Source organism: Palaemon carinicauda, chromosome 9, assembly GCF_036898095.1.
Source record: "Palaemon carinicauda isolate YSFRI2023 chromosome 9, ASM3689809v2, whole genome shotgun sequence".
NCBI lineage: Eukaryota > Metazoa > Arthropoda > Malacostraca > Decapoda > Palaemonidae > Palaemon > Palaemon carinicauda.
The window spans coordinates 73446423-73473954 of NC_090733.1; the positions used below are offsets into that span (position 1 = coordinate 73446423).

Consider the following 27532-nt stretch of genomic DNA (forward strand, 5'->3'; position numbering starts at 1 on the left):
ATAAGCTTGCCTCCCTTATGGAAGACTATTCTGCCGATAAGTCCGTTGAGCCTAGCCGTTTATCTCATCGAGATCCTGGCCTTCAGCCACCCTAACGTTCCTTTGTGCGTCCTGTTGACGTTGGCGTAGCCAAGTCACGTCAGTCAAGTTGTTTAGAACCACACTCGATGCGGTCTCGTGTGGATTTTCAGCCACATTTGGACGTTAGGCCACTTGCTGATGCTCCTGTTGACGTTCAGGACGTTCGCCAACAATCGGAGTTGACTTGTTTTGACGCTGAGCGTCAACCTCCGCATTCTAGAGTTGTTTTGACTGCTCAGTCTGGGCGGTCAAAGCAGTCTCGAGTGGACGCTGTGCGTCCTCACGCACCTGTTGTTGTTGACAGTTCACAGACTGTCAAGCAGTTACATGACGTTGCGTCCTGGTCCGCTACTAATGCACCAGTGCGTGTGGACTCTGCTTGTAAAGCATTGCCACCACGGTAGGTCTCTCCCTTGCTTGAGACTCGGCTATTGTCGGACAAGGTTCCTTCAGATGAGGAAGTTGCTGTTCCCCCTCCTACTGATATTCCCTTGAGGACTCTGTCAGATGGAGAGGAGCCTAAAGCTGCTTAGCCCTCTATGGACTTTAAATAAATCATGCTGATTTTTAAGGATCTTTGTCCGGATCTTTTTGTAACTGCTGCTCCTCGTTCGCCTAAACGTCAGAGCTTACACTAGGCCTAGCTACTTCGAAGCCGTTGTTTTATAAGCTAGTGCTCTCTCGCTCTTCTAAGAGAGCTTTACGTTTGCTAGGCGAGAGTCTGATATGACACGAGAGAAGTTCTCGGCTTGGGAGTTCCTGCCTCTGCCCAGATAGACTTCTCAAACCTCATAGACTCTCCCTGGCGCCTGGCCATGAGACGCTCCAAGATTTTACAGGTCGACTTCAGAGCTATTTTCGAGCCTTTGAAGTTTTGCTGTACAATTATGTCATGCATAAACAAGGCTTTCAGGGATGGCTCCAATGATCTGACAGCCACGTTCTCTGCAGGAACAAGTCCCTCAGGGATGGCTCCAATGATTTGGCAGCCATGTTCACTGCAGGAGTACGTAAGAGGCAAGTGCGCTCAATGTGTTCATTGTCAAGACAAACTTCACGATGAAGTCTACCAGGCTGTCTTGACAGCATTTATGGAAGGCGACTGGATGGTCTCTCTCGACCTTCAGGAGGCATACTTCCACATTCCTATACACCCGGATTCCCAACCGTTTCTGAGGTTTGTTTACAGGAATGTGGGGTACCAGTTTCGAGCCCTGTGCTTTGGCCTCAGTCCTGCGCCTCTCGTGTTTACGAGGCTCATGAGGAATGTGGCAAAATCCCTCCATCTATCGGGGATCCGAGCCTCCCTGTACTTGGACGACTGGCTTCTCAGAGCATCGTCCAGTCTTCGCTGTCTGCAGGATCTACATTGGACGTTGAGTTTGGCCAGGGAGTTGGGACTTTTGGTCAACCTAAAAGTCCCAACTGATCCCATCCCAGATTATTCTATATTTGGGGATGGAGATTCGCAGTCAAGCCCTGCTCGAAGTCCAACTAATGCTGAAACGAAACGTTTATTCAGTCAGGAGTTGGAACAGTCTCGTAGGGACTCTCTCATCCCTGGAGCAGTTTGTCTCACTAGGGAGACTACACCTTCTGCCTCTCCGGTTCCATATAGCCTCTCACTGGAACTAGGACAAGACATTAGAGACTGTATCATTCCCAGTCTCCGAACCAGTAAAGGCATGCCTGAAATGGTGGGACAGCAATATCAGTCTGAGAGAGGGACTATCCCTAGCAGTCAAGAACCCAAACCACGTGTTGTCCTCAGACGCGTCGGATTTGGGTTGGGGTGCGACCCTGGACGGTCGGGAATGCTCGGGTCTGTGGACCTCAAGTCAGAAGAGCATGCACATCAACAGCAAGGAGCTATTAGCAGTCCACTTGGCCTTGATGATATTAGAAAGCTTCTTCGAAACTAAGTGGTAGAGGTCAACTCAGACAACACCACAACTTTGGCGTACATCTCCAAGCAAGGAGGCACACACTCCTTCACGCTGCTCGAGATCGCAAGGGACCTTCTCTTATGGTCAAGAATTCGAGGCATCTCCCTGTTGACGAGATTCATCCAGGGGGACTTGAACGTCTTGGCAGACTGTCTCAGTCGGAGGGGTCAGGTGATACCCACGGAATGGACCCTCCACAAGGACGTGGGCAAGAGTCTTTGGGCTACTTGGGGTCAACCCACCATAGACCTCTTTGCCTCCTCGTTGACCAAAAGGTTACCAATCTATTGCTCTCCAGTCCTAGATACAGAAGCAATCTACATAGATGCGTTTCTACTGGATTGGTCTTTTCTGGACTTATATGCATTCCCACCATTCAAGATAGTCAACAAGGTACTGCAGAAGTTCGCCTCTCACGAAGGGACAAGGTTGACGTTGGTTGCTACCCTCTGGCCCGCGAGAGAGTGGTGCACCGAGGTACTTCAATGGCTGGTAGACTTTCCAAGAAGTCTTCCTCTAACGGTAGATCTGTTACGTCAGCCCCACGTAAAGAATGTCCATCAAAGCCTCCCCGCTCTTCGTCTGACTTCCTTCAGACTATCGAAAGACTCTCAAGAGCTAGAGGCTTTTCGAAGGAGGCAGGCAGTGCGATTGCAAGAGCTAGGAGAGCTTCTACCATTAGAGTATACCGGTCGAAGTGGGAAGTCTTTCGAGACTGGTGCAAGTCAGCATCTGTGTCCTCGTCCAGTACCTCTGTAGCCCAAAAAATCGCAGATTTTCTTTTACATCTGAGAAAGGTTCACTCCCTTTCAGTTCCCACGATTAAGGGCTACATGAGCATGTTGGCTTCGGTCTTTCGACATAGAGGCTTAGATCTTTCCAACAATAAAGATCTCCAAGATCTCCTTAAGTCTTTCGAGACCTCTAAGGAACGTCGTTTGGCAACTCCTGGATGGAACTTAGACGTGGTCCTAAGGTTCCTCATGTCAGACAGGTTTGAGCCATCACATTCAGCCTCCCTGAAGGATCTCACCCTCAAGACACTTTTCCTAGTGTGCTTGGCTTCGGCTAAAAGGGTCAGTGAACTTCATGCCTTCAGTAAGAACATCGGCTTTTCTACAGAAAAAAGCCACTTGTTCACTTCAACTTGGTTTCCTGGCCAAAAATGAACTGCCTTCTCGTCCTTGGCCTAAATCTTTTGATATTCCTTGCTTATCAGAGATCGTAGGCAACGAACTGGAAAGAGTATTATGTCCTGTTAGAGCTCTTAAGTTCGATTTAGCTCGTACTAAGTCATTACGAGGTAAATCTGAGGCATTATGGTGCTCAGTTAAGAAACCTTCATTGCCTATGTCAAAGAATGCTTTGTCATATTTTATCAGATTTTTTTAATACGAGAAGCTCATTCTCACTTGAATGAGAAAGACCGATGTTTGCTTAAGGTTAAGACGCACGAAGTTAGAGATATAGCAACCTCCGTGGCCTTCAAGCAAAATAAATCTCTGCAAAGTATTATGGACGCGACTTTTTGGAGAAGCAAGTCAGTGTTCGCGTCATTTTACTTAAAAGATGTCCAGACTCTTTACGAGGACTGCTACACACTGGGTCCATTCGTTGCAGCGAGTGCAGTAGTGGGTGAGGGTTCTACCACTACATTACCCTAATTCCAATATCCTTTTTAATCTGTCTCTTGAAATGTTTTTAATATTGTTTTTTTGGGTTGTACGGAAGGCTAAGATGCCTTTCGCATCCTGATTGATTTGGCGGGTGGTCAAAGTCATTTCTTGAGAGCGCCCAGATTAAGGGTTTGATGAGGTCCTGTTGTATGGGTTGCAGCCCTTAATACTTCAGCTCCTGGGAGTCTTTCAGCATCCTAAGAGGATCGCTGGGCTTCGTGAGGAAGACAGACTTATAAGGCAGAGTAATCGTCTAAGTCAACTTCCTTACCAGGTACCTATATATTTTGGTTTTGTTATATTGATAACTGTCAAAAACTCTTAGCTTATACGCTGTAAATTTAATTAACTCTGGTCTCTACCCACCGCCTTGGGTGTGAATCAGCTATTATATATTCACCGGCTAAGTTAAATATTTAAAAATGATATTTTAATTATAAAATAAATTTTTGAATATACAGTACTTACCCGGTGAATATATAAATTAAAGGCCCTCCCTTCCTCCCCAATAGAGACGCAGCGGGACGAGAAGAATTGAAGGGTTTGTTTACATGCAAGAGTGGTATCTGGCCGATAGTGGCGCTGGTGGGCACACCCGCAACCTTCATAGCGATCGCTCGCGAGTTTTTGAGTGTGTTTTCTGTCGAGCCGCAGAGTTGCAGCTATTATATATTCACCGGGTAAGTATATTCAAAAATTTATTTTATAATTAAAATATCATATTTTTTTGTAAATATTTTATTGGTGATAAAAAGAATATGACTGACTTGGAATCCAGGTCTCTTTTTATGGAACATGTTGCAGAACATAGGGAATAAACTTTTATACATACTGATGGCTCCATATCTGATGCTGACATTGGATTTGGAGTATATAGTAATGTATTTAATTGTAGAGGTGCACTTCCTCTAACAGCTTCCATATTTACTGCCGAACTGCTCAGCATACCAACTGCTACTGAGAAAATTGCGTTGGAGGGGGAGAGTAATTTTACAATTTTTAATGATGTAAGGAGTGTCCTTCAAGCATTAGAAGTTTTTTAATTCCAGTAACCATTTAGTTTTAGAGATTTTAGAATGGCCTTTTATTACTGGGCTGAGGGTATAACAGTTCGATTTTGTTAGCTTCCAGCACATGTAGGTGTGTCTGGAAATGAGAAGGCAGATTTACTGGCAAAAAATGCTGCAGCTGAGTTGTTACTAAGAAGGTATCCCATTCTCTGTGATGATTGTTTCCCCAGCATTAGCATTAAGAATTTTTTCTTTTTAATAATAGGTAGCAGCATTGGGATGGTTTAGTTGAAAATAAGAGGAGAGAAGTAATGAATATTATATCTCCTTGGAGGTATAACATTATACCCTGAAAGTGGGAGACAACTCTTTGTCGTCTCTGCATTGGGCACACTCGAATTTCTGATAACTGGCCAATACCACCCAAATTACGACAGCTATTTGGTATCCTTGACAGTGAGCCATTTGTTACCGGAATGCCCCACTTAAAGTACCGAAAGAAATAAACATCTGTTTCAGGCTCAAGGTGATGATGGCAGGTTCATCCTTGCCAAGATTCTTGTATAGGATGTATTGTACTATGGCAGCGGGACTTTTAGGTTTATTTCAGAAGCTGGTCTTCTTATAGCCATATAACTTTTGTAATGACATCTTTGCTTTTGTGGTTTTAATTGAATATTCATAAATTATTTATAATAAATAATATCGGCGTCAATGATCTTGGATGTCAAGGATGCCAAAAAACTTCAAATCAATCAATCAGCCAGAAGTTAGACCATGGTCATGGAATGTAGTACGATTACGGAAAGGAGCTTCCTACGTACTATTTACGTCAGGGATCAGATCTTCACCTGACTTAAAACATGTCTTCATACTAGCTCTAGCCTCGGCCAAGAAACTAAGCGAACTTCATGGTCTTTCCTAAGACATCTTCCATTCAAGGGGATTGGGACAGGTAATGCTCGGCTTTGTCCCTGAGTATATCGCCAAGACTCAAAATCCGGTAGTAACCGATCTTAGACTCAGGCCCTTCCAGGTTGATAACCCAGATCAACTGTTATTGTATAGTACTATGCCCAGATAGGGCTCTGAGGCGCTACCTCAAACGAACGTCAAGAACTCGTCCCTAAGTCAGTGGACTGTTTGTCAGCACGTGGAAGGTTAAAAAGAGAATTGATAAGAATACGATCTTGGCATTGATTCGCAAGATCATAGGCCTGGCCTTGAATCCTAATTCTTCTCTGCAGATGCTGAAACCTAGGGATCACGATGCTAGGGCCATTATTACATCCTTAGCATTCAAGAAAAAACTATTCTATGGTGCAGTTTCTTCAAGGGGTTTTATAGAAGTATCTGATGACTTTCACTACCCATTACCTGCAAGATGTAACCCTCAGGAACATAGAGACTTTTCTCCATTGTACCTGTGGTGGCTACACAACAAATTGTTTAAGGACCTCAAGCTCCTTGATGGACAAGTAACAAATGGTGGAGGGCATACATTACCCACGATTAAGTCTTGGATGAATGATGAGAGGGACTGGCATCTTCTTTCTTTCATCTTCCCCACTTTTGGAGCACATCACCTATTGTACTATACTATGTCTGCATGTAATAACCATTTTCCTTATGCAACATGGTATACAGTATGCACATATATTTGTCCAGTCCCCATGTCCCTTGCGAGGTGGGAATTGGGTAATGTCTACGGTGTGTTTAAATAAGTGAGAATTCTTACCTGGACAAGCCACATTGCTAGAATCACACAATCTCGAGTTGCTCAGGCCGCTAACGCATGTACATGCACGTAAGTTTAGCGAGGTGTTGTTGATTCCTGTATGAAGTGTGCATGGCATGGAGGAATACCCTGTGTCAAAAACCACCCAATTGGTTAGGACTTCCACCCACCTAAGGGTGAGTCTACCCTAATAAAGAGCAAAAGATTTGTATTAGTGATGGAACAAATGACAAATTTGAAAATAATTTGTATTTTTCTTAACAATACAAACCTTGAGCTCTTTATACATATTTGTCCCGCCATCACCTATTCCCTTCCCTTGCAAGTCCTGCGTGCAATCAAAAGTGGCGGTAGAACACAGGTGTGTGTGTGAGTAGGGTAGCCAGTATTACCTCCTTCCGCTAACTAGCGGTGGGGTGTCTGTACCTTGCTAAAGATCTTATGGCTACTCTTCCAGCTTTGCTAAAAGTATATTCCCATAATAAAGAGCTCAAGGTTTGTATCGTTAGGAATAATACAAAATTATTTTCAAATTTGTCATGTTTCTGTCTGTCGGCATGTTCTTTGCTGTTCTATCCCTCTTATGTTTGGCTTTACAGTAATGATGACAATGCAAATCTTACAATGATGATGACAATGTGAATCCTACATTGAGGATGACAGCATGAGCCCAATGAATTTGGTTTTCCATAGACGTCTCTGGTGGTCGTTTAGAGGAAGAGTTCATCTTTTGCCTTTGGGAGTGGTGCACTTTTTTTCCTTCAGTGTATTCCTATTCCAGAAGTACGAAGAATGTATCACTTGGCTCAGCTGGTATGGCATCTTTCCCCCCCTGCAGGAAGACAGATTTATAGGAGTCACTTGTGTTTGAATCTTGCTTTGTTCCTATACGTAATTCAAACCTTCAACCTTTAGCAGGAATATAACGTTAGCAAAACAGGAAACAACCATTTAAATTTAAAACGAGGTAGTGGTATATAGTAGTAGTAGCTGGTAGGTGGCAAATGACCCTGCCCACCTACCAGGTAGAGTAACCTTCACTTTAACTAAAGCTGGCCAAGAGTACAGACATACATCTGGGCATCCTTATGTTTTATTTTTTCTTTGAGTTTGGATGTTGGTCTTGCAATCATATCAAAGGGATATTATGGTTAGAATTACAGCATTCCCTGATAACTGTAATTGTTACAATTTCTGTGGTACCTACCACCATTTAGTATACAGTACTGCTTATCCAGCTGTGTGGGATGGGAGGCTCCCCTTTCGTTGCGGAATTCATCAGTGCAACAGTCAAGGGATGGAGGAAGGTAAGCCAAGATTACCTCATCCAATGGGCAGTGGCTTTTAGGGGTCAAGGTTCCTCTAAATCTGCTATGCCCAGGGCTTCTCCCTCTGCCATGAGGCCGGCAGTAAAAAAACAAAGAACAAGTTTGCTTCAGCTCATTCTTCAAAGAAGCATGGGTTGAATTCTTCCCCCTTTCAACTTCGTTCTGGCTAAGCCATGAAGGGAGGAAAGGGATGCTGAGAGTGGCGATCCCTTCCAGCTGGTAAAGGGAGGGATGCCTGTTGAGCCGTGAGGGAGAGATTCACATTGAATAAGAGATATGTTTGTGATTAGCTATATAAGTTTTGTTCATTAATTAAACGATAGAGAGAGAAATAAAATTAGTGACGTAGCAACTCCATGGAACAGAAGAGTAGGTGATAGAGGTCCTTCAGACAGGATACCACCTACCATTCATCAGCTCTCACCTTCCACTTATTAGACTTCCGATGACTTTTTGAATATACCTTTTGAATCGCCAAAAGCTCTGGCTCTCGCGGCAGAAATTTTGTCGATGTCAGACAAGAACACACTATAAGATATCCTAGATGGGTCTCCTGGTTTCTACAGTCAACTTTTCATGGTGGAGAAGTCGGCAGGACGGTGGAGACTTACGATCGACCTCTCTCCTTTGAAGGACTTAGCTCTATAAATTCCCTTCAAGATGGAGGCAGCAAGCTCCATTCGTGTCTCCATCAGTAGGAGAGGGGACATCTTAATTTCTATCTAATTGAAGGACACTTTTTTTTTTTTTCAGATACTCCTCCATCGATTGAGTGGGAAGTGCCTCCGCTTCGTCCTCAACAGAGTGGTGCATCAGTTCAAAGTTCTGTGCCTTGGACTGTCCTTTGATCCTTCGCTCCACAGGTGTTCCCTCGAATGTTTATGCCACTCTTTGTTTGGGCATATTTGAAAGGGATTTGTCTTCAGAGGTATCTTGTGACTGACTAATCCTGTCGTCATCAAGACTATTACTCCAGGATCGAAACAGACTTCTAGCCTTTTGAAGTGATCTGGTTATTGTTGTTAATCAAATGAAGTCTTGTCTCAAGCCCAAGAGAACCATGGAGTACATGGAAATGTTGATAGACATGCCAGTAGCGAGAGTCTTTCCAAATCACATGAACAGATATTAAAGAATTAAAACCTTTCTTCAGAATTGATTGATCACCGAAAGTCTAAAGCCAATTTTTTATGCAGTTGAAGAAAAAAAAAAAGCTAAATCACACCTAAGAGTTGTATGTAGTTAAAGAAATATCAATGCAGAGAGCTGGATGTTAAGGAGCCACTGTCCTCGACCTACTTACAGTCATACTTGAGAGTTTTGTTAGGGTTCAACTTCATGCTCCATGATTTCCACCATAAATTGATTTTAGCTAGATCTCTATTGAGGGATTCAGCAACCCCAGATCTACATTCAGGAGATGGAATGGGGGCAAAGAAAGTAACATCATCTGCATATGCGTCGAGCTTGTTTTCTAGGCCAAACCACATATCAAATATATACTGTAGTATGAAAAGTAGTGGGCCTAGAACACTATTCTGAGAAACACCTTTAGGCATTTGGAAAAGTAGCATGCTTACATCAGTGAAAAATATTATAATTTAAAAAAGATTATTTCATCTACAGTATACTGTATAGTATTAGACATCTCATACTTTGTTTAATAGATGTACTGTATGTGTTTGCTTAGGTTTTAGTTCCAGCAAATGTAACACAATGAATACAGGTTAGATTTTATTCATTATGCAGTACTAAAGGTATGCCATTCTTGCTTTCTGATTAGTGTACTGTATTTTTCTGTTGAAATTTATTAAGGTTAATGCTTTTCTGTGTTTGATCTAACAATTGTTGTTTACACCTTTATTTTACAGTCACGCCAACTATTATGAGGGCAAATGCGTATTACATCGGACATGGTACGAGTCGACTTTCTTCTCAAACATCTTTTGTAAATGGAGCAAGTTATAATAGTTGTAATGATCCAAAGAAATCAGGTAACATTATTCAGAATGATGATGGAAATCCTGCACATGAAGGCCATAGGAAAAGTTTTGGTTTGCCTGCAAGTTTGAATAAAAGCTCAGAAAAGAATAAATGTCAAGAGGAAAATTCGACTCTTGCTGTTATTCAAGGGATGATTAATGTTATCGTAAATACAGGATCCAGCTTGGCAAAATCAATTAAATCTGGGATTGTTGCTGGTGGTGAGAAACAATCTTCTCAAGGGAATCAAGCTAGTAGGCTGGATGCAAAAAATAATTTTGATAAGGAAAATATAATTCCCAATATTTTGCCTTATTCATATAAAGGCTCAAACAAATTTCAGAAATGTTTTATAAAGAAACAAGATAGGTTGGCTGATAGTGATCCATCATTTAAACAAGGAACATCAACACCTTTTAGCACAGTAAGTTTATTTAGATGTTTTATCTGTTTTATTTTATGGTAGTGTATTTTTGCTCTTTGTACAGTATATGTCCTTTTAACTGGCACCTTATGAATAAGGTGACCCCTTAGAAATTCCCTAATAACTTGTTTAAACCTCCAAATATATTACCCAAGGGACCACAAACAATTCACAGAAACCATAGACATAAAAGGAAAACAGTATCAACTGATCAAAACGGGTAAAAAAGAATTGCACTTGTCATACTCTGGGATTGAAAACAGCGAAAAATTCAAGTTAAAACACGACTCCTCTATTCTTTTGCTCCTTTGGAAAAGCATACTCGTTAGAATGTTGTTACTGTACCTTTTTACTATTGCAATGCTGTACTTACTCATAAGACACCTTTGACATACAACAGAAGGAAAATAATATCAATTACATGAGTTAAAAAGAAAAAAAAAATTCTTAAGGGGATTAAAACTTTCGAAGCATTTATACTTGCTTACTACTTGGCTGCGGGGGCATATAAATATTAGAATAGCGCCAACATTATCCCTGCGCGTCATAAGAGGCGACTAAAAGGGACGGGACGAGGGGGCTTGGAACCCCCTCTCCTGTATCTACTTCCTGTGAGACATCAACAAAGAGATGGAGCTGGGGAGAGAGTGACTGCTCCCCGCACTCTAGTTTTGGGGTGTTTGAATGTGCGTGGATGTTGTACGATAGAGAGTAGAAGATGTGAAATTGGAAGTATGTTTAGGAATAGAAGGATGGATGTATTGGCCTTGTGTGAGACGAAGATAAAAGGAAAGGGTGAAGTGATGTTTGGTGAAATGTCTGGTAGAGTGTCTGGGATTGAAAGGGGAAGAGCGAGAGAGGGTGTGGCTTTGTTGCTGAGTGAATGGATGACAGGTAAAGTAGTGGAATGGGAGGAGATATCATCTAGGTTAATGTGGGTAAGGGTTAGGTTGGCAAGGGAATGTTGGGCGTTTGTCAGTGCGTATGGGCCAGGTAGTGAGAAAAGTGAAGAAGAGCGGAATGAGTTCTGGAATGAATTAACTAGGTGTGTAGAAGGACTGGGTAGAAGGAATTATGTAGTTGTCATGGGTGATTTAAATGCTAGAGTGGGCGCTGGAGAGGTAAAAGGTGTCATTGGGAAGTATGGCGTACCAGGTGAAAATGAGAGTGGTGAGAGACTGGTGGATATGTGTGTTGAGCAAGAGATGGTGATAAGTAATAGCTTTTTCAAAAAGAAAGATAAAAATAAGTATACATGGGTAAGAGTGGCAAATGGAAGAGTAGTAGAAAGGGCATCAATGGATTATATGTTGATAACTAAAAGAATGTTTGGAAGATTGAAAGACGTGCACGTGTTTAGGGGTATGGCTAACGGTATGTCTGATCATTTTTTGGTGGAAGGAAAATTAGTTGTAGCAAAAGAGTAGGGGAATAGAGTAGGTGAATGTAAAAGGGAACTAGTGAGGGTCGAAGAGCTAATAAAACCGGGGTAAAAAGTAAATATCAGGAAAAGTTGAAAATGACATATGACGAAGTGAAAGTAAGAGAAACTGGCAATTTAGAGGAGTGGAAGTTAGTAAAAGAAAATTTTGTTGGGATTGCAAGTGATGTGTGTGACAAGAAGGTTGTTGGAGGCAGCATGAGGAAGGGCAGTGAATGGTGGAATGAAGGAGTGAAGGTAAAAGTGGAAGAGAAAAAGAGGGCTTTGGAAGAATGGCTGCATATCTTTTTTAAAAAGAAAGATAAAAATAAGTATACATGGGTAAGAGTGGCAAATGGAAGAGTAGTAGAAAGGGCATTAATGGATTATATGTTGATAACTAAAAGAATGTTTGGAAGATTGAAAGGCGTGCACGTGTTTAGGGGTATGGCTAATGGTATGTCTGATCATTTTTTGGTGGAAGGAAAATTAGTTGTAGCAAAAGAGTGGGGGAATAGAGTAGGTGAATGTAAAAGGGAGCTAGTGAGGGTTGAAGAGCTAATAAAACCGGGGTAAAAAGTAAATATCAGGAAAGGTTGAAAATGACATATGACGAAGTGAAAGTAAGAGAAACTGGCAATTTAGAGGAGGAGTGGAAGTTAGTAAAAGAAAATTTTGTTGGGATTGCAAGTGATGTGTGTGGCAAGAAGGTTGTTGGAGGCAGCATGAGGAAGGGCAGTGAATGGTGGAATGAAGGAGTGAAGGTAAAAGTGGAAGAGAAAAAGAGGGCTTTTGAAGAATGGCTGCAGGGTAATAGTGTAGAGAAGTATGAAAAATATAAAGAGAAAAATGTGGAAGTAAAGCACAAGGTACGTGAGGCAAAGAGGACAGCTGACCCGAGGTGGGGTCAGGGATTGGGTCATTCATATGAAGAGAATAAGAAGTTTTGGAAAGAATTGAAGAGAGTAAGGAAGGCTGGCTCAAGAATTGAAGAGAAAGTGAAAGATGGAAATGGGAGGTTGTTAAAAGGAGAGGAGGCAAGGAAAAGATGGGCGGAATATTTTGAAAGTTTACTGAATGTTGAGGATAATAGGGAGGCAGATATAATTGCTGTTGCAGGTGTTGAGGTGCCAGTGATGGGAGATGAGAATGAGAGAGAGATTACAATAGATGAAGTGAGGAGAGCACTAGATGAAACGAGAGTAGGAAAAGCGTCTGATATGGATGGTGTGAGAGCTGAGATGTTGAAGGAAGGGGGTGTGACTGTACTTGAATGGTTGGTGAGATTGTTTAATATGTGTTTTGTGTTGGCAATGGTACCAGTAGATTGGGTTTGTGCATGTATTGTACCACTATATAAGGGTAAAGGAGATGTGCATGAGTGTTGTAATTCAAGAGGTATTAGTTTGTTAAGCGTAGTTGGAAAAGTGTATGGTAGAGTAATGATTAATAGGATTAAGGATAAAACAGAGAATGCAATCTTAGAAATACAGGGTGGTTTTAGAAGAGGTAGGGGTTGTATGAATCAGATTTTTACAGTAAGGCAGATATGCGAGAAATGTTTAGCAAAAGGTAAGGAGGTGTATGTTGCGTTTATGGATCTGGAGAAAGCGTATGATAGAGTTGATAGGGAAGCAATGTGGAATGTGATGAGGTTATATGGAGTTGGTGGAAAGTTGTTGCAAGCAGTGAAAAGTTTCTACAAAGGTAGTAAAGCATGTGTTAGGATAGGAAATGAAGTGAGCGATTGGTTTCCGGTGAGAGTGGGGGTGAGACAGGGATGTGTGATGTCACCGTGGTTGTTTAACTTGTTTGTTGATGGAGTGGTGAGAGAGGTGAATGCTCGAGTGCTTGGACGAGGTTTAAAACTGGTAGACGAGAATGATCATGAATGGGTGGTAAATCAGTTGTTGTTTGCGGATGATACTGTACTGGTTGCAGACACAGAAGAGAAGCTTGGCCGATTAGTGACAGAATTTAGAAGAGTGTGTGAGAGAAGGAAGTTGAGAGTTAATGTGGGTAAGAGTAAGGTTATGAGATGTACGAGAAGGGAAGGTGGTGCAATGTTGAATGGAGAGTTACTTGAGGAAGTGGATCAGTTTAAGTACTTGGGGTCTGTTGTTGCAGCAAATGGTGGAGTGGAAGCAGATGTACGTCAGAGAGTGAATGAAGGTTGCAAAGTGTTGGGGGCAGTTAAGGGAGTAGTATAAAATAGAGGGTTGGGCATGAATGTAAAAAGAGTTCTATATGAGAAAGTGATTGTACCAACTGTGATGTATGGATCGGAGTTGTGGGGATTGAAAGTGACGGAGAGACAGAAATTGAATGTGTTTGAGATGAAGTGTCTAAGGAGTATGGCTGGTGTATCTCGAGTAGATAGGGTTAGGAACGAAGTGGTGAGAGTGAGAACGGGTGTAAGAAATGAGTTAGTAGCTAGAGTGGATATGAATGTGTTGAGGTGGTTTGGCCATGTTGAGAGAATGGAAAATGGCTCTCTGCTAAAGAAGGTGATGAATGCAAGAGTTGATGGGAGAAGTACAAGAGGAAGGCCAAGGTTTGGGTGGTTGGATGGAGTGAAGAAAGCTCTGGGTGATATGAGGATAGATGTGAGAGAGGCAAGAGAGCGTGCTAGAAATAGGAATGAATGGTGAGCGATTGTGACGCAGTTCCGGTAGGCCCTGCTGCTGCCTCCAATGCCTTAGATGACCGCGGAGGTAGCAGCAGTAGGGGATTCAGCATAATGAAGGTTCATCTGTGGTGGATAATGTGGGAGGGTGGGGTGTGGCACCCTAGCAGTACCAGCTGAACTCGATTGAGTCCCTTGTTAGGCTGGAGGAACGTAGAGAGTAGAGGTCCCCTTTTTTGTTTTGTTTCATTTGTTGATGTCGGCTACCCCCCAAAATTGGGGGAAGTGCCTTGTTATATGTATGTATGTATGTATTACTACAGTCAGGCCCCACTCTTTGCGAGGGTTGGGTAACATAGACAGGCACAAATGTGTGTAATTGTTTCCAACACCATGCTCTCCATTTACTCCAAAATAATGGAATCCTGCAGTTCTCATCTTCTTGCACAGTAATTAGGTGGTTATTTAAATTCTGGGAAAGCAATAATTAGCAAGATATGTTGAGGAAGGGGGAAGGGGGAAAAGAGAATAGCTCGGTTTCCTCACCATACGACTTGGAACTGATATGTCAACATACTTATCCAAACAGAATTCGTGATGCCAGCGTACATAAACAGAAGTTCGTGATGCCAGCGTACATTTGATATAGTGTATACAGTGAACCCTCGTTTATCGCGGTAGATAGGTTCCAGACGCGGCCGCGATAGGTGAAAATCCGCGAAGTAGTGACACCATATTTACCTATTTATTCAACATGTATATTCAGACTTTTAAAACCTTCCCTTGTACGTAGTACTGTTAACAAACTACCCTTTAATGTACAGAACACTTAATGCATGTACTACAGTACCCTGAACTAAAACAGGCACAAATATTAAAGGCGATTTTATATCATGTGTTTCCTAAACACGCTAAAAAGCACGATAAAAAATGGCAACCAATGTTTTGTTTACATTTATCTCTGATCATAATGAAGAAACAAACTGGAGGTAGAGCTTTGCTTATTACCCAGACATATTTCCCATACTTTTCCCTTAGAACTACATCACATCTTCCTACTTTAGATATATATATATATATATATATATATATATATATATATATATATATATATATATATATATATATATATATATATATATATATATATATATATATACTGTATATGTGTGTGTGTATATATATATACAGTATATATTTATATGTATACACATATACATACCTACATATATACAGTACATACATACATATATACATAAATACATGCATACATATATATATATATATATATATATATATATATATATATATATATATATATATATATATATATATATATATTACTGTATATATATGGGTTATGGAAAAAATCCGCGAAGTGGTGAATCCGCGATGGTCGAACCGCGAAGTAGCGAGGGTTCACTGTATTCAAAATATACTTAATAAAAAATTGAGTGATTGCTCAAAAGTGTCACTATTTGTAAATTGCATATGTTATGGACACTTTTGAGTAATTAATCCATTTTTAATTTAAGTATATTTTGAATATACAGTATATCAAATGTACGCTGGCATCACGAATTCTGTTTGCTTGACTAAGTTGACTATGTTGACATGTCAGTTCCAAGTCGTTTGTTATGGAAACCGAGCTATTCTCTTTTTATAACCCCTTCCCCCTTCCTCAACATATCTTGCTAATTATTGCTTTCCCAGAATTTAAATAACCACCTAATTACTGTGCAAGAAGATGAGAACTGCAGGATTCCATTATTTTGGAGTAAATGGAGAGCGTGGTGTTGTAAACAAATACCCAAATTTGCAAATACTTCCTGCCCTTAGGAGGTATAACTCCTAACCTAACAACTCACTGCCATTTCCTACACTCAGATAATTAACACACTAAGTACTGCCTTATATTGTTTTTACTTGGTTTCTATCACTGTATAGTTGTTCATATCGAGTAATACTGTATAACACTCGCTGATACTGTAGTATGTACTACTGCAATATACTACTATCACTACAGTTAAGCTTAACTGTTCTGTAAGTGTTTTGCTGTTTTCATTTAGAAGACATGACTCACCGCACACGTAGCCTGCATGTACAATAAACAACATTACTGTAATTCTCTACTGTACAACATGAATAATATTTAAGATTGACTATGTATATATTTTATACAACAATCCCTAACCATTTTCATATGAAGTTCTACGCAGCAATTTTGAAGCATGGCGCAATTCCTGATGCATCTTCTCTTGCACAGTAATTCGACATCTACAGTAACCCGGTAATGATATTTATCACATCTTACAGCTACAATAACTATTGAACAATAAAAAGCTATTTAGCTTGTATTTCATCCATTGTACAATTTTTGTTACTTACATAGTAGTTTGGAAGGATTGACCTAACAACATATATGCTCAGTATAATCATAAACTGTAATTGTGTGAATAAGTAAAATAAAAATAAAAATTAATTTTAATTTAAACTATTACAATATAGTACAATACTTCCGTCACTAAAAACAATTGTTTCGGACAACTAGGATTGCTTACATTTTAAATTATCTCTATGGTAGATGGTATGTTTAGGCCTACATATTCATCAGTGATGAATGAGGACCGAGGACTGGTCCAAGGAGAGCTAAAGGAAGACGATGGAATCCTTTCTACTCAAGACCTTGCTGGAAACAAGACGTCTTCTAGACCACAAGGGAGAAGGTGGCGGCAATGTACTACCACTTTTGATTTTGGACTAGGGAAGCCAGGCTTCCTATGTCTGCAACTGTAAACCGGCAGGGGAGTGACTATTCCCCTGGCAGTAAAGTTGCCGACATCAAGACTGAATACTCTGAGTTACTGTCGTAAATCCAAGCCGGGATACTCACTGGCAAGGGGGAAAGACAGAAAAAAACACTAGCCTAGTCAAGCCGGAGTACACTACTCCATGGCAAGACCAAGATAGGGTTGTCGCCTAATGGCGACACTCAGAGGGAAGGTAGGGTTTACCCTTAAATCTCTAAAAGAGATGAGTATCGAATTATATAAATAATTTTAGGAGATATACTATCTCCTATTGAATTGATAAAACGATACAAGAGGGTAAACCGGGATAATGTACGAAAGTATACTAAAACGCATTAGGCTAGCCTAGCGCGAGTCAAGATCTCGGTTACGCTACGTCGCCGAGAGACTATCGTGTACGATCGACACATTTCATAGAAGAGGAAATATACGTGCATGATCTTATCTTCACTAGTATAATTTGCCTAAATAGCTATAATTCATTAAAGCTAAATACCGGGAACGTTGTTCTATTGACTAAATAAGGCATATATGGAGAACGACAGCGTCCAAAATGTCGCTCTGGTGAACGGCTAAGCTCCGATAAACACATCTAAATTATGCTAATTTAACTGTGAGAAGGGAGCTAAAAATTATACACAGGAAAGATTAAATTCTCAACTTTCCAGAGGCTGAAGATCCTGGAGAATGCATGATAAATCCAGATATTAGTAACAAAAACACCGAGAGCAAGGGGAGATACACCGTGCTTAATTCGCTACTAACAAAGAAATGGGTAGCCATGTTGGGCACTGTAATAGTACGGGAACGGCATCCACCAGGTAACCTTGATGACGGCTCCCCTGCAATTTTGCCACTCTTCCCTCTCAGAGCGAAAACTCTATTCAGGGTGAAGATTGCCATGTGTCGTATCAAGAAATACGTCCCCTGATATTATGCGATATCCTTCAGAAATTTATTAAGGATACTCGCGCCAGGAGTTAGAATTCTGGAGACCTATGGTCAATTCTCTGGGAGTATCACTGTAGCTAAATATCCCTTAGAAAGCTGCCTAAAGGAACCTTCCATCAGGACGTCATGGCTTGAGCCCAAAAATGTTTCTAACATATCCTGTGTTCCCTAACGCAGACGATTGTCGAGACCACAATATTTGTTGAGGTTGAGTAATCCCTCAACAACCAGATATCATCGGGGATTTACAACACCCGATCTGTATTAATATAGTACTACAGGTGGATAGTGTTGGTATAAATTCTAACTAACACTTAACTCTAGTGTCTAGAGTTTCTCTCCCTTGTAACCTTCCCTATCAAGGAAACTTAATATTAATACGGACGGAGGTCTCAGCAATGGTCTGGGAAGAGAATTCACTCGGATATGTGTCTTTTCTTATTTCTTTTCAAGCTTAATATCCCAAGCTACCATATGCAATAGTGATTACTATTGTTATTATGTATTGCATGCTTTATATATAACTTAGACACAAGACTTTATACTCTTAGAAAGTTTTTCCTTCTTTGCAGGATACCCTGAGGTGCATATTGTTCCACAAGGCTCTTCCTAGTGCGGTGGTGTCCCAGGAACAGCTTTAGTCTCCCTTCATCCAGCTGAAGGTCTACTCGGACATCAACAGGGCCATAGAGGACATGGACATTCAACAAGAGAGGATGTCAGAAGTGTCCTCCGACACGGAACAAGATCTTCTGCATGGTATCCCTGAAGAGGACGAGGATCTTCCCCTCTTGGAGGAAGAGGGATCCCTCTCGACGGCGACAGACTACCCCCAGTTTGCCGTGGCCGCATACCAGCCACTACCATCAACGTCCTCTGAACCGACTCCACAACCTGTTACTCAGGCTAATGTGAGTGAGGAGATTCAGACGTTTCTAAAACTCATGATGGAGTCGTTCCAACAGGAACAGAAAGCCATGCAGGAGTCATTCAGGCAGCAGCAAAGAACTATGCTGGAGAAGATCGACCGTCTTGGAACCGCCAGGGTCACGTCTAAGAAGCCTCTTAGAGAGTCCGATCTCCCTCATTGCTCCGAATCCAATCCCTGGAGGTATTTGGAGCATATACCCATGATGGATGGGAAACTATTTTTTTCCAAGAAGTTGGGAGCCAGACCGATTGAAGACCTCAAGTTCTGGCCTAACTTCCCTGCTTATCCCGAGTGCTATGTGAGACTGTTGGACGAAAATGCGACCCGAGAAGAAAGGGTCCCTAATGAGGTCATCGTGTTTGAACACGATAAGGTGCAGGCCATCCTTCTGAAGACTCTGAAGGGAGCCGAATATACAAATTCTAAAGTCTCAGCACTGAGCAAGAAATGCACCACCTTTCTTGCCCCTTCCTCAATCTCATTTCCCTTTACGGAGAAAGCGTTCGACTCTGTTGTCAAGACTGCCGACTCTGGAAGAATGCAAGGCATTCTCCCTCGCACTGCCTACCAGTGAAGGAAAGTGGAAGGATGTCCACCTAACCTTCTCCGTCTCCGTCTCCAAACTAGACTCGGAGATCGCAGGTCAGCAGCTAACGAGAACCTTTTTAAGTTGCCAGACCATCTTCTGAAGAAGGAACAGGAGTCAAAGGAGAGACTTGCAGCCTCTCTCTCTCATCAGAATTGCTTGGAGCTAAGCGCAAACAAGCATAATGCCCCAGAATTCTTCCCTTTTCTAGCCAAGACTTGCATGGGTACCCTTGTGAAGGACTTTTACGCTCTCCTCAGGGCGAGGAGAGCTTGCAGAGAGTTCTTCCTGGCTGCAGCAACCATCCGGCATGAACCAAGGAAGTTGATTACCTCGAACATCTGGGGTATAGACCTCTTCCCACAGGATCTGGTCCAAGAGGTCATTGCGAGGGCAGCGACGGAGAACAGGAACCTTCTCCATAAATGGGGATGTCCTCTAAGAGGAAATCTTCTACGGAAGGAGGTCCCCAACCCAAGAACAAGAGGGCAAGGAGACCGCGAAGACCTGTGCAAATCCCCGCCATGACCATGACCATAATGCCTCGGACCACCTTCCAGATGGTCCCTCAGCAGCTGGTAACTCAGTCACTGGTATTCAACCCTACCTTTGAGAGGCAGTCGACTTCCTTTCGCCCCAGCCAAAAAATGAAGAGGTTCTAAGAGAGGTTCTCCATTAGGTAGGCTAACTTCTCTCGGGGCCAAGGAGGATGTGGTCGCGGAGGCAATAAGGGGTTTCAGGTAGGGGGCAGACTGAATCATTTTCGGGATCGCTGGACCTTCGACCCCTGGGCCCAACCTAATCACAAAAGGGCTCCGGTGGAAATGGAGCAAAATTCCCCCCCGTTTTCCAGAATTCTTCCAACACTCCACCCCTTTGTTGGAAGAATATATCTCAGAACTCTTGACCAAGAAGGTGATAAGGAAACCAAAGTCCATCAAGTTCCAGGGAAGGCTGTTTTGTGTTCCCAAGAAAGACTCGGACAAACTCAGAGTCATTCGAGACTTGTCTCCACTCAACAAGCTCATTAAGAACAACAAGTTCCGAATACTTACTTTGCAACACATAAGGACCTTTCTGCCAAAAAGGGGTTCACGGTCTCAATAGACCTAGCAGATGCTTACTGGCATCTCGCAATGAGTCACATTTTCTCCCCCTAACTAGGATTCAGACTACAGAAGAAGTAGTTTGTCATCAGAGCAATGTCCTTTGGACTGAACACAGCCCCAAGGACATTCACCAAGCTAGCAGACGCAGTCGTCCAACATCTACGCACCGAAGGTGTTAAAGTGGTAGCTTACTTAGACGACTGGTTGGTATGGGCAATCCAAGTTTACTTGTCTACAAGCAGATCAAAATGTGATCCAGTTTCTGGAACACTTAGGCTTCAAGATCAACCACAAGAAGTCTCGTTTCACTCCAGCTCAACAGTTCCAGTGGTTGGGAATCCAATGGAACTTAAAGTCACACCACCTCTCCATTCCATCCAAGAAGAGGAGAGAGATAGCGGGATCTGTCAGGAGACTAATCCGTCACAAGAGGATTTCAAGACGCCAACAGGAAAGAGTCTTGGGCTCTCTACAATTCGCAGCAGTGACAGACCCAGTGCTAAAGGCACGTTTAAAAGATGTGTCAGGAGTCTGGAGGAAATACGCATCGAACGCTCGAAGAGCTCAACTAAGGTTGACCCCGGCTTTGTTGTGCACACAATTAAAGCTGTGGTCCACAGCCAAGAGTCTAGCGCGGATAATTCCCTGGCAACCACCACAACTATCGGTAGTGATCTATACGGATGCCTCCTTGGAAGGATGGGGAGGTCATTTTCAGGACAAGAAGGTGCAAGGGACTGGTCACGCCAGTTCAAATCATTTCATTTCAACATTTGGAAGGTATGGCAGTGTTCCTGACGTTGAAGAGACTATCTCCTCACAGATCAACCCTCATCAAGTTGGTCCTGGACAACGAGGTGATAGTAAGGTGTCTAAATCGATAAAGCTCGAGATCACCTCACATCAACCATGTGATTTTAGCCATCTTCTACCTGGTGAGGAAGAAGAGATGGCACTTATCAGCAGTTCACCTGCAAGGGATCCACAATGTGACGGCGGAAGCTCTATCCAAGCAAAAGCCCATAGAGACAGAATGGTCCCTGGACGCAGACTTATTCTCCTTCATCTCGAGAAAAGTCCCAGAACTGCAGATCGACCTCTTCGGAACGAGTGACAACAACAAACTATCTCGTTACGTAGCCCCTTACCAGGACCCTCAAGCAGAAGCGATGGACGCCATGTTTCTAGAATGGAACAGGTGGAATTATATTTACCTGTTTCCACCAACCAATCTCCTGCTAAAAGTCCTCGATAAGCTAAGATCCTTCAGAGGGACGGCAGCAGTAATAGCCCCCAAGTGGCCCAATAATAATTGGTTTCCTCTAGTCCTAGAGTTGAATCTGAAGCTGTTTCTACTGCCGAATCCAGTGCTGTCCCAACCAGTACAGAAGTCGACTGTCTTTGCTTCATCCTCGAGAACCAGCAACCTACATCTCATGATTTTCTCGCCTTAGCGGCGAGCAAAAGGTTCGGAATCTCAAGAGGTAAAGTTGACTTCATCGAAGAGTACAAGTCATGCTCTACTAGGAAACAGTACGAATCGTCATGGAAGAAATGGGTGACCTTTGTGAAAAAAAGGAAACTGACAAATCTCGATAGGTTTCTTTCTTGCATTCTTCATACACCTCCACGAGCAATGCCTGGCCTCTACTACAATTACTTCTTGTAAGTCGGCCCTGGCTAGACCACTTCTGTATGCTTTCAAGGTGGACCTGAGGTGAAATCTTTAATAAGATTCTGAAAGCATGTGCTAGAATCAAGCCTGCAGCCCCATCAAAGCCCATCACGTGGTCTTTGGACAAAGTCTTGTACTATGCTTCGAACCTCGATAATGAGAACTGTACTCTAAAGGGTTTGACACAGAAAGTTATCTTTTTGTTTGTAATAGCTTCAGGGGCTAGAGTTAGTGAAATAGTGGCCTTATCTAGAAACAAAGGCCATATTCAGTTCTTGGACTCAGGAGAACTGAATTTGTTTCCCAATCCTGCCCTTCTTGCTAAGAATGAGCTCCCCACCAAGAGGTGGGGTCCTTGGAGAATCTGCCCATTGAAGGAAGATACCTCTCTGTGCTCAGTAGTGTGTCTTAAGGGGACTGTCTGCCATAGTGTTTTGACATAACTTTCAGAAATCGAAAATCGTTTTATTGCTTTTATGTATGCATGAACATATTGTACATGCTCTCCAGAAGTTTCAGCCAATTTTTTTTTACAAATAACGAATATATAGCGGTCTTTAAATGATGATGTCATCCTTACTGAGTTGTCTGCATGACTGAGTTTGACAAAATCGTCTTTGTGTGTTTATTTTTGCATATTTATAGCGATTTTTTCACTTATGTTTCGAAATCTCGTACGTCTGGCAGAAATGGAAGGCACTGGTAGAGCGTAGTTGAACAAAATCTACTCTGAGAACAGCAGCTAGAGTTTCTAAAGACGTATAGAAGTTATAATGCATGTGTTTGTTTACGTGAAGTTCGTTTGTACATTGTGTTTTCACAACGTCCTCGGGAACTTTATAGCAAGGCCAATGTTACCTAAGGTCATAAAAAGAACAAATAGTCAGTCATTTTTCCAAACAATGAAAGATATAGCGGTCTTTAAATGACGACGTTATCCTTACTGCGTCGTCTGCATGACTAAGTTTGACAGAATCGTAGTTGTGTTTATTTTTGCATTTCTCTCTCTCTCTCTCTCCTCTCTCTCTCTCTCTCTCTCTCTCTCTCTCTCTCTCTCTCCTCTCTCTCTCTCTCTCTCTCTCTCTCTCTCTCTCTCTCTCTCTCTCTCTCTCTCTCTCTCTCTCTCTCTCTCTCTCTCTCTCTCTCTCTCAATTTGAACTGCCATCTATATCAACCAAATGCTATCACTCCAAAATTAAATTCATGATTCTCTGTCTGTCTGTCTCTCTCTCTCTCTCTCTCTCTCTCTCTCTCTCTCTCTCTCTCTCTCTCTCTCTCTCTCTCTCTCTCTCTCTCTCTCTCTCTCTCTCTCTCTCTCTCTCCCCCCCCATGTTTCGAAATCTCGTATTTCTAGCAGAAATGAGGTCATTGGTAGAGGGTAGGTAAATGAAAACTGCCAGCTACGAGAACATCTGCCAGAGTTTCCAAAGACGTATAGAAGTTATAATGCATGTATTTGTTTACTTGAAGTTCGTATGTAGATTGTGCTTTCACAACTTCCTCTGGAACTTTATAGCAAGGCCTATGGTACCTAAAGTCATAAAAAGAACAAATAGTCAATCATTTTTCCAAACAATAAAGATATAGCGGTCTTTGAATGATGACGTCATCCTTACTGCATCGTCTGCATGACTGAGTTTGACAGAATCGTAGATGTTTATTTTTGCATTTCTCTCTCTCTCTCTCTCTCTCTCTCTCTCTCTCTCTCTCTCTCTCTCTCTCTCCTCTCTCTCTCTCTCTCTCCTCTCTCAGTTTGAACTGCCATCTATTTCAACCAAATGCTATCACTCCAAAATTAAATTCATGATCCTCTCTCTCTCTCTCTCTCTCTCTCTCTCTCTCTCTCTCTCTCTCTCTCTCTCTCTCTCTCTCTCTCTCTCTCTCTCTCTCTCTCTCTCTCTCTCTCTCTCTCTCTTATGTTTCGAAATCTCGTACTTCTGGCAGAAATGGAAGGCATCGGTTGAGGGGAGGTAAATGAAAACTACCAGCAACCAGAACATCAGCCAGAGTTTCCTAAGACGTATATAAGTTATTATGCATCTGTTTGTTTACTTGAAGTTCGTATGTAGATTGTGCTTTCGCAATGTCCTCTGGAACTTTATAGCAGTGCCAATGTTACCTAAGGTTATAGAAAGAACAAAAAGTAAGTGGAGAACAAGAAAAAAGAACCAAGAAGAGAGGGAAACATGAATAAGAGTACAAAGCTGAAACATGCTAACTAAAACACTGGCAACAATGAGAGATCAGTGGCAACTGGTAACATAGTAATAGTAAACTGAGGGTTCAAATACCTTGTTTAGGGTGCGTTTATGTAGGAATAAACAATAAAAGTTATCATGATAATGTTATCTTGATATCTTCAAAAAAAAGAAGCAAAAATTTTTTGCCAATCTTTGGGAGCTCATAACTCAAAAACATACTTATTCACAATTTCACCCTTAGGTACATTTTTCTCACTTATTTGTTGTTCGATAATAGAGAGAAAGATATCATTAAAAAGTGGAATAAAAATCCCACAATTTTGTCAAGCGGAAATTAATTTTATTTTTACTTTCTTTTTCATGATTATTTCGCGTCTAGACGAGGGAAAGAAAATAAAAATTCGTTAAAAAAAAAAAAAAGGAAAATCAAAATTCCGGTTGACAGAATTGTTTGGTTTATAAAGGGATTTTGATAAAGGAAAAATCTATTTCTGGGGAGAGACCTGTGACGCCCGGTGAAAAGGGTCCTTCTTTACACTTTTCTAATATAAATCTTCCAAATATACTAGAGAAAGATAAAAGCATGGAATGCAGAGGTTACAACCCTTGCGCGATCACCTTGTGGGTGTCGTGTATTTAACAAGGGCGTGTGTAAACCACTATTCACAGGCTGTCTTCCATTTAGATAATCCCTTCATCAAAGGGGAGGGCCGTGACAGGCCCTAGAGAATACAGTTGGACCAACCCACCGACACCTACTACTCGTGCTCTCCAGGTCATCCTTCTGGAAGAACATATGGCTTGGCAAGGAAAGGGTGGGTCCTTATAAAAATAACCGGGAAGGCTTTCACCGGGCGTCACAGGTCTCTCCCCAGAAATAGATTTTTCCTTCGTCAAAATCCCTTTTCTGGGTCGATCTGTGACGGCCGGTGAAAATGTACCAGAGAATGCCTTCCAAGCCCAATAAAGTAATAACATAATGCGGAGAATGCAATCACCATGTATGACAATAATATAATACAGTATAATAATGTAAGAAACGTCCAATTACCAACTAGCCAAATGACATAGGGAGCGTAAGGCTAAATAACTAAGACGACAAGGAATCAACTGAGTGTTGAATCGCAAACGGCATCAAACCTTACAAGTCTAAGCATATCTAAACCTTAAAGGAATTGTAACTACAATAACAGTTAAACCATAGGAATTACACATGGTGAATATCATAGGGCTAACGAACTACCCAGGAGAGTGGCGACGTGGTGTGAGTGGCGGGTAGGAGGGAGAAGAGAAGAGATGGAAGAAAGGAAGAAGCAGAGATTAATGGAGAGGGAAAAGGCTCCCCGCTGCCATCGTCGGGTATTTAAGGGCCTGTAAGATCTATAGATAGTGGCATTTGACAACCATAGGGGATTTCCTACCCGTATATTTTTAAATATCAAAGTCCCTGTTCTGGAAGTAATTGATGTAGGTATCTACTGTCCGTATATCATGAGCCTGGGGAAATGATTCCGGATTAGTATGTTTAAAGAAGTAGAGGATTTGTTGCCTGATACCGTGAATGGAAATAGTACCTCCTTGTTCCCCGATAACCAAGGGGCCAGACGAGCGGGTGGCAGTTCTAGCTAAAAAAGGGCCTTGAGAGTAGTGACTGAACACAGAGAAAAGATCCTTGGGAAGAAGAATAATCTTCCGAGGGGAGCACCTATTTTGCGGATCCTCATTTCTTAACTAGGAAAGTTTTGTCTGGAGAAAGGAGTTCTTCGGCTGAAGGGAGGAAATCTATGTTTTCCGGGTTCGTGAGAGAGCTGCTAGTTCTGATATTCCATCACCTGAGGCCAAAGCCGTTAGAAATAAAGTCTTCCTAAGAAGAGTGATAAGAGCAGGATTCATTGTCCGTGTCCGGCGCAAGTTTTGAGGACACCGTTCATAGACCAGAGTCCTTTTGTGGCCGAACCGAAGGTCAAAGCCTAGCACATGTTTTTGGAATAGATGAGAAATAGGAATCAGCTAGGTTAATGTTAAACCCAACAAGGAAGATCTTCTCCAAATCTGACTTGATGGTGGTTAAAGTTCTAACTGTTAGACCTTTGCCAAATAAGAACCTCAAGAAAGAGATGTCTATATTTGGAGACATACCAGTATGGTCTGAACTCTTAGGGAATCTGCTAGTTGTTAACGGCCAAATCATATTGGCGAATTGTCGAGTCCCTTTTGTCTGATTCGATGAAGAGATCGATTTCCGGTTCAATGTTCGCGTCTCTACGAGCTGCAAACTTCCTGTAGTCCACAAAGTCAGAGTTTTGGCTATCCTTGAGCAATCTGACACAGTGAGTTTGGATTACTTGAGTCAGTTTGGGGAACGGAATCCGGAAGGGACAGAGTTTCAACTCGAGGAGGAGAGGAAACCGACTGTTCTTGGCCAGTGAGGTGGTACTATATCCACTGCCCCCCGGAAGGAACGTAGTTTGTGTAAAAGTCTCATTAGAAGATTCACTGCGGGAAATAGGTAAACCTTCGTCTAATGGTTCCTGAGTATCCACCGGAATTAAATTATATCTAGAGACCATTCTGACTCCAGTGGTTTCGTCCTGGCTAGTGAGTCCTCTCTCACATTCTGGACTCCCGCAAGGTGAGTTACTGACAGGTTCCAGTTCTTTTCTGTTGGCCAGGCATAGATAGTGACCAGGATCCGATTCAGGTTGGGTGACTTGGATCCTCCCCTGTTGACGCAGTGTACTACGTCTGTGCTGGCTGACACTACTCTGATGTGGCTCGACCTCGGAGGAGAGAGTCTCTTCAGGGTCAAGAACACTGCCATGGCTTCGAGAACATTGATATGGGTCTGTTTCATGGCGGGTGACCAAGACCCCTGAAACATCTGATGTTCAGAGTAATCCCCCCATCCACTTCGAGGCGCGGCTGTATGGAGTGTCTTGTGGAGGTGGGAATTGTAGAGGAACCGATTTGGAGAGGTTCTTCGGTTCGGACCATGGGCGTAGTCTCATTTTCAAGACAGGGGATCTTCGAGACCTTG

At 42.2% G+C, this 27532-nt stretch overlaps 1 protein-coding gene across 9 annotated transcripts in view; it reads left to right on the forward strand.

Moving 5' to 3' along the window:
- The window catches only part of LOC137646998 (speedy protein 1-B-like), a 920935-nt gene that overhangs the window by 125930 nt on the left and 767473 nt on the right, over positions 1–27532 (forward strand). For 5 of the 9 annotated variants that reach the window (XM_068380096.1, XM_068380092.1, XM_068380093.1 and 2 more), the window contains exon 2: positions 9651–10186. In XM_068380096.1, coding sequence (XP_068236197.1) covers positions 9665–10186 — 522 coding nt within the window. In that variant the 5' untranslated portion in view covers positions 9651–9664. Of the gene's footprint in view, positions 1–7050; positions 7265–9650; positions 10187–27532 lie in introns of all 9 variants that reach the window. The other 4 variants (XM_068380090.1, XM_068380098.1, XM_068380097.1 and 1 more) reach the window with 4 other exon arrangements.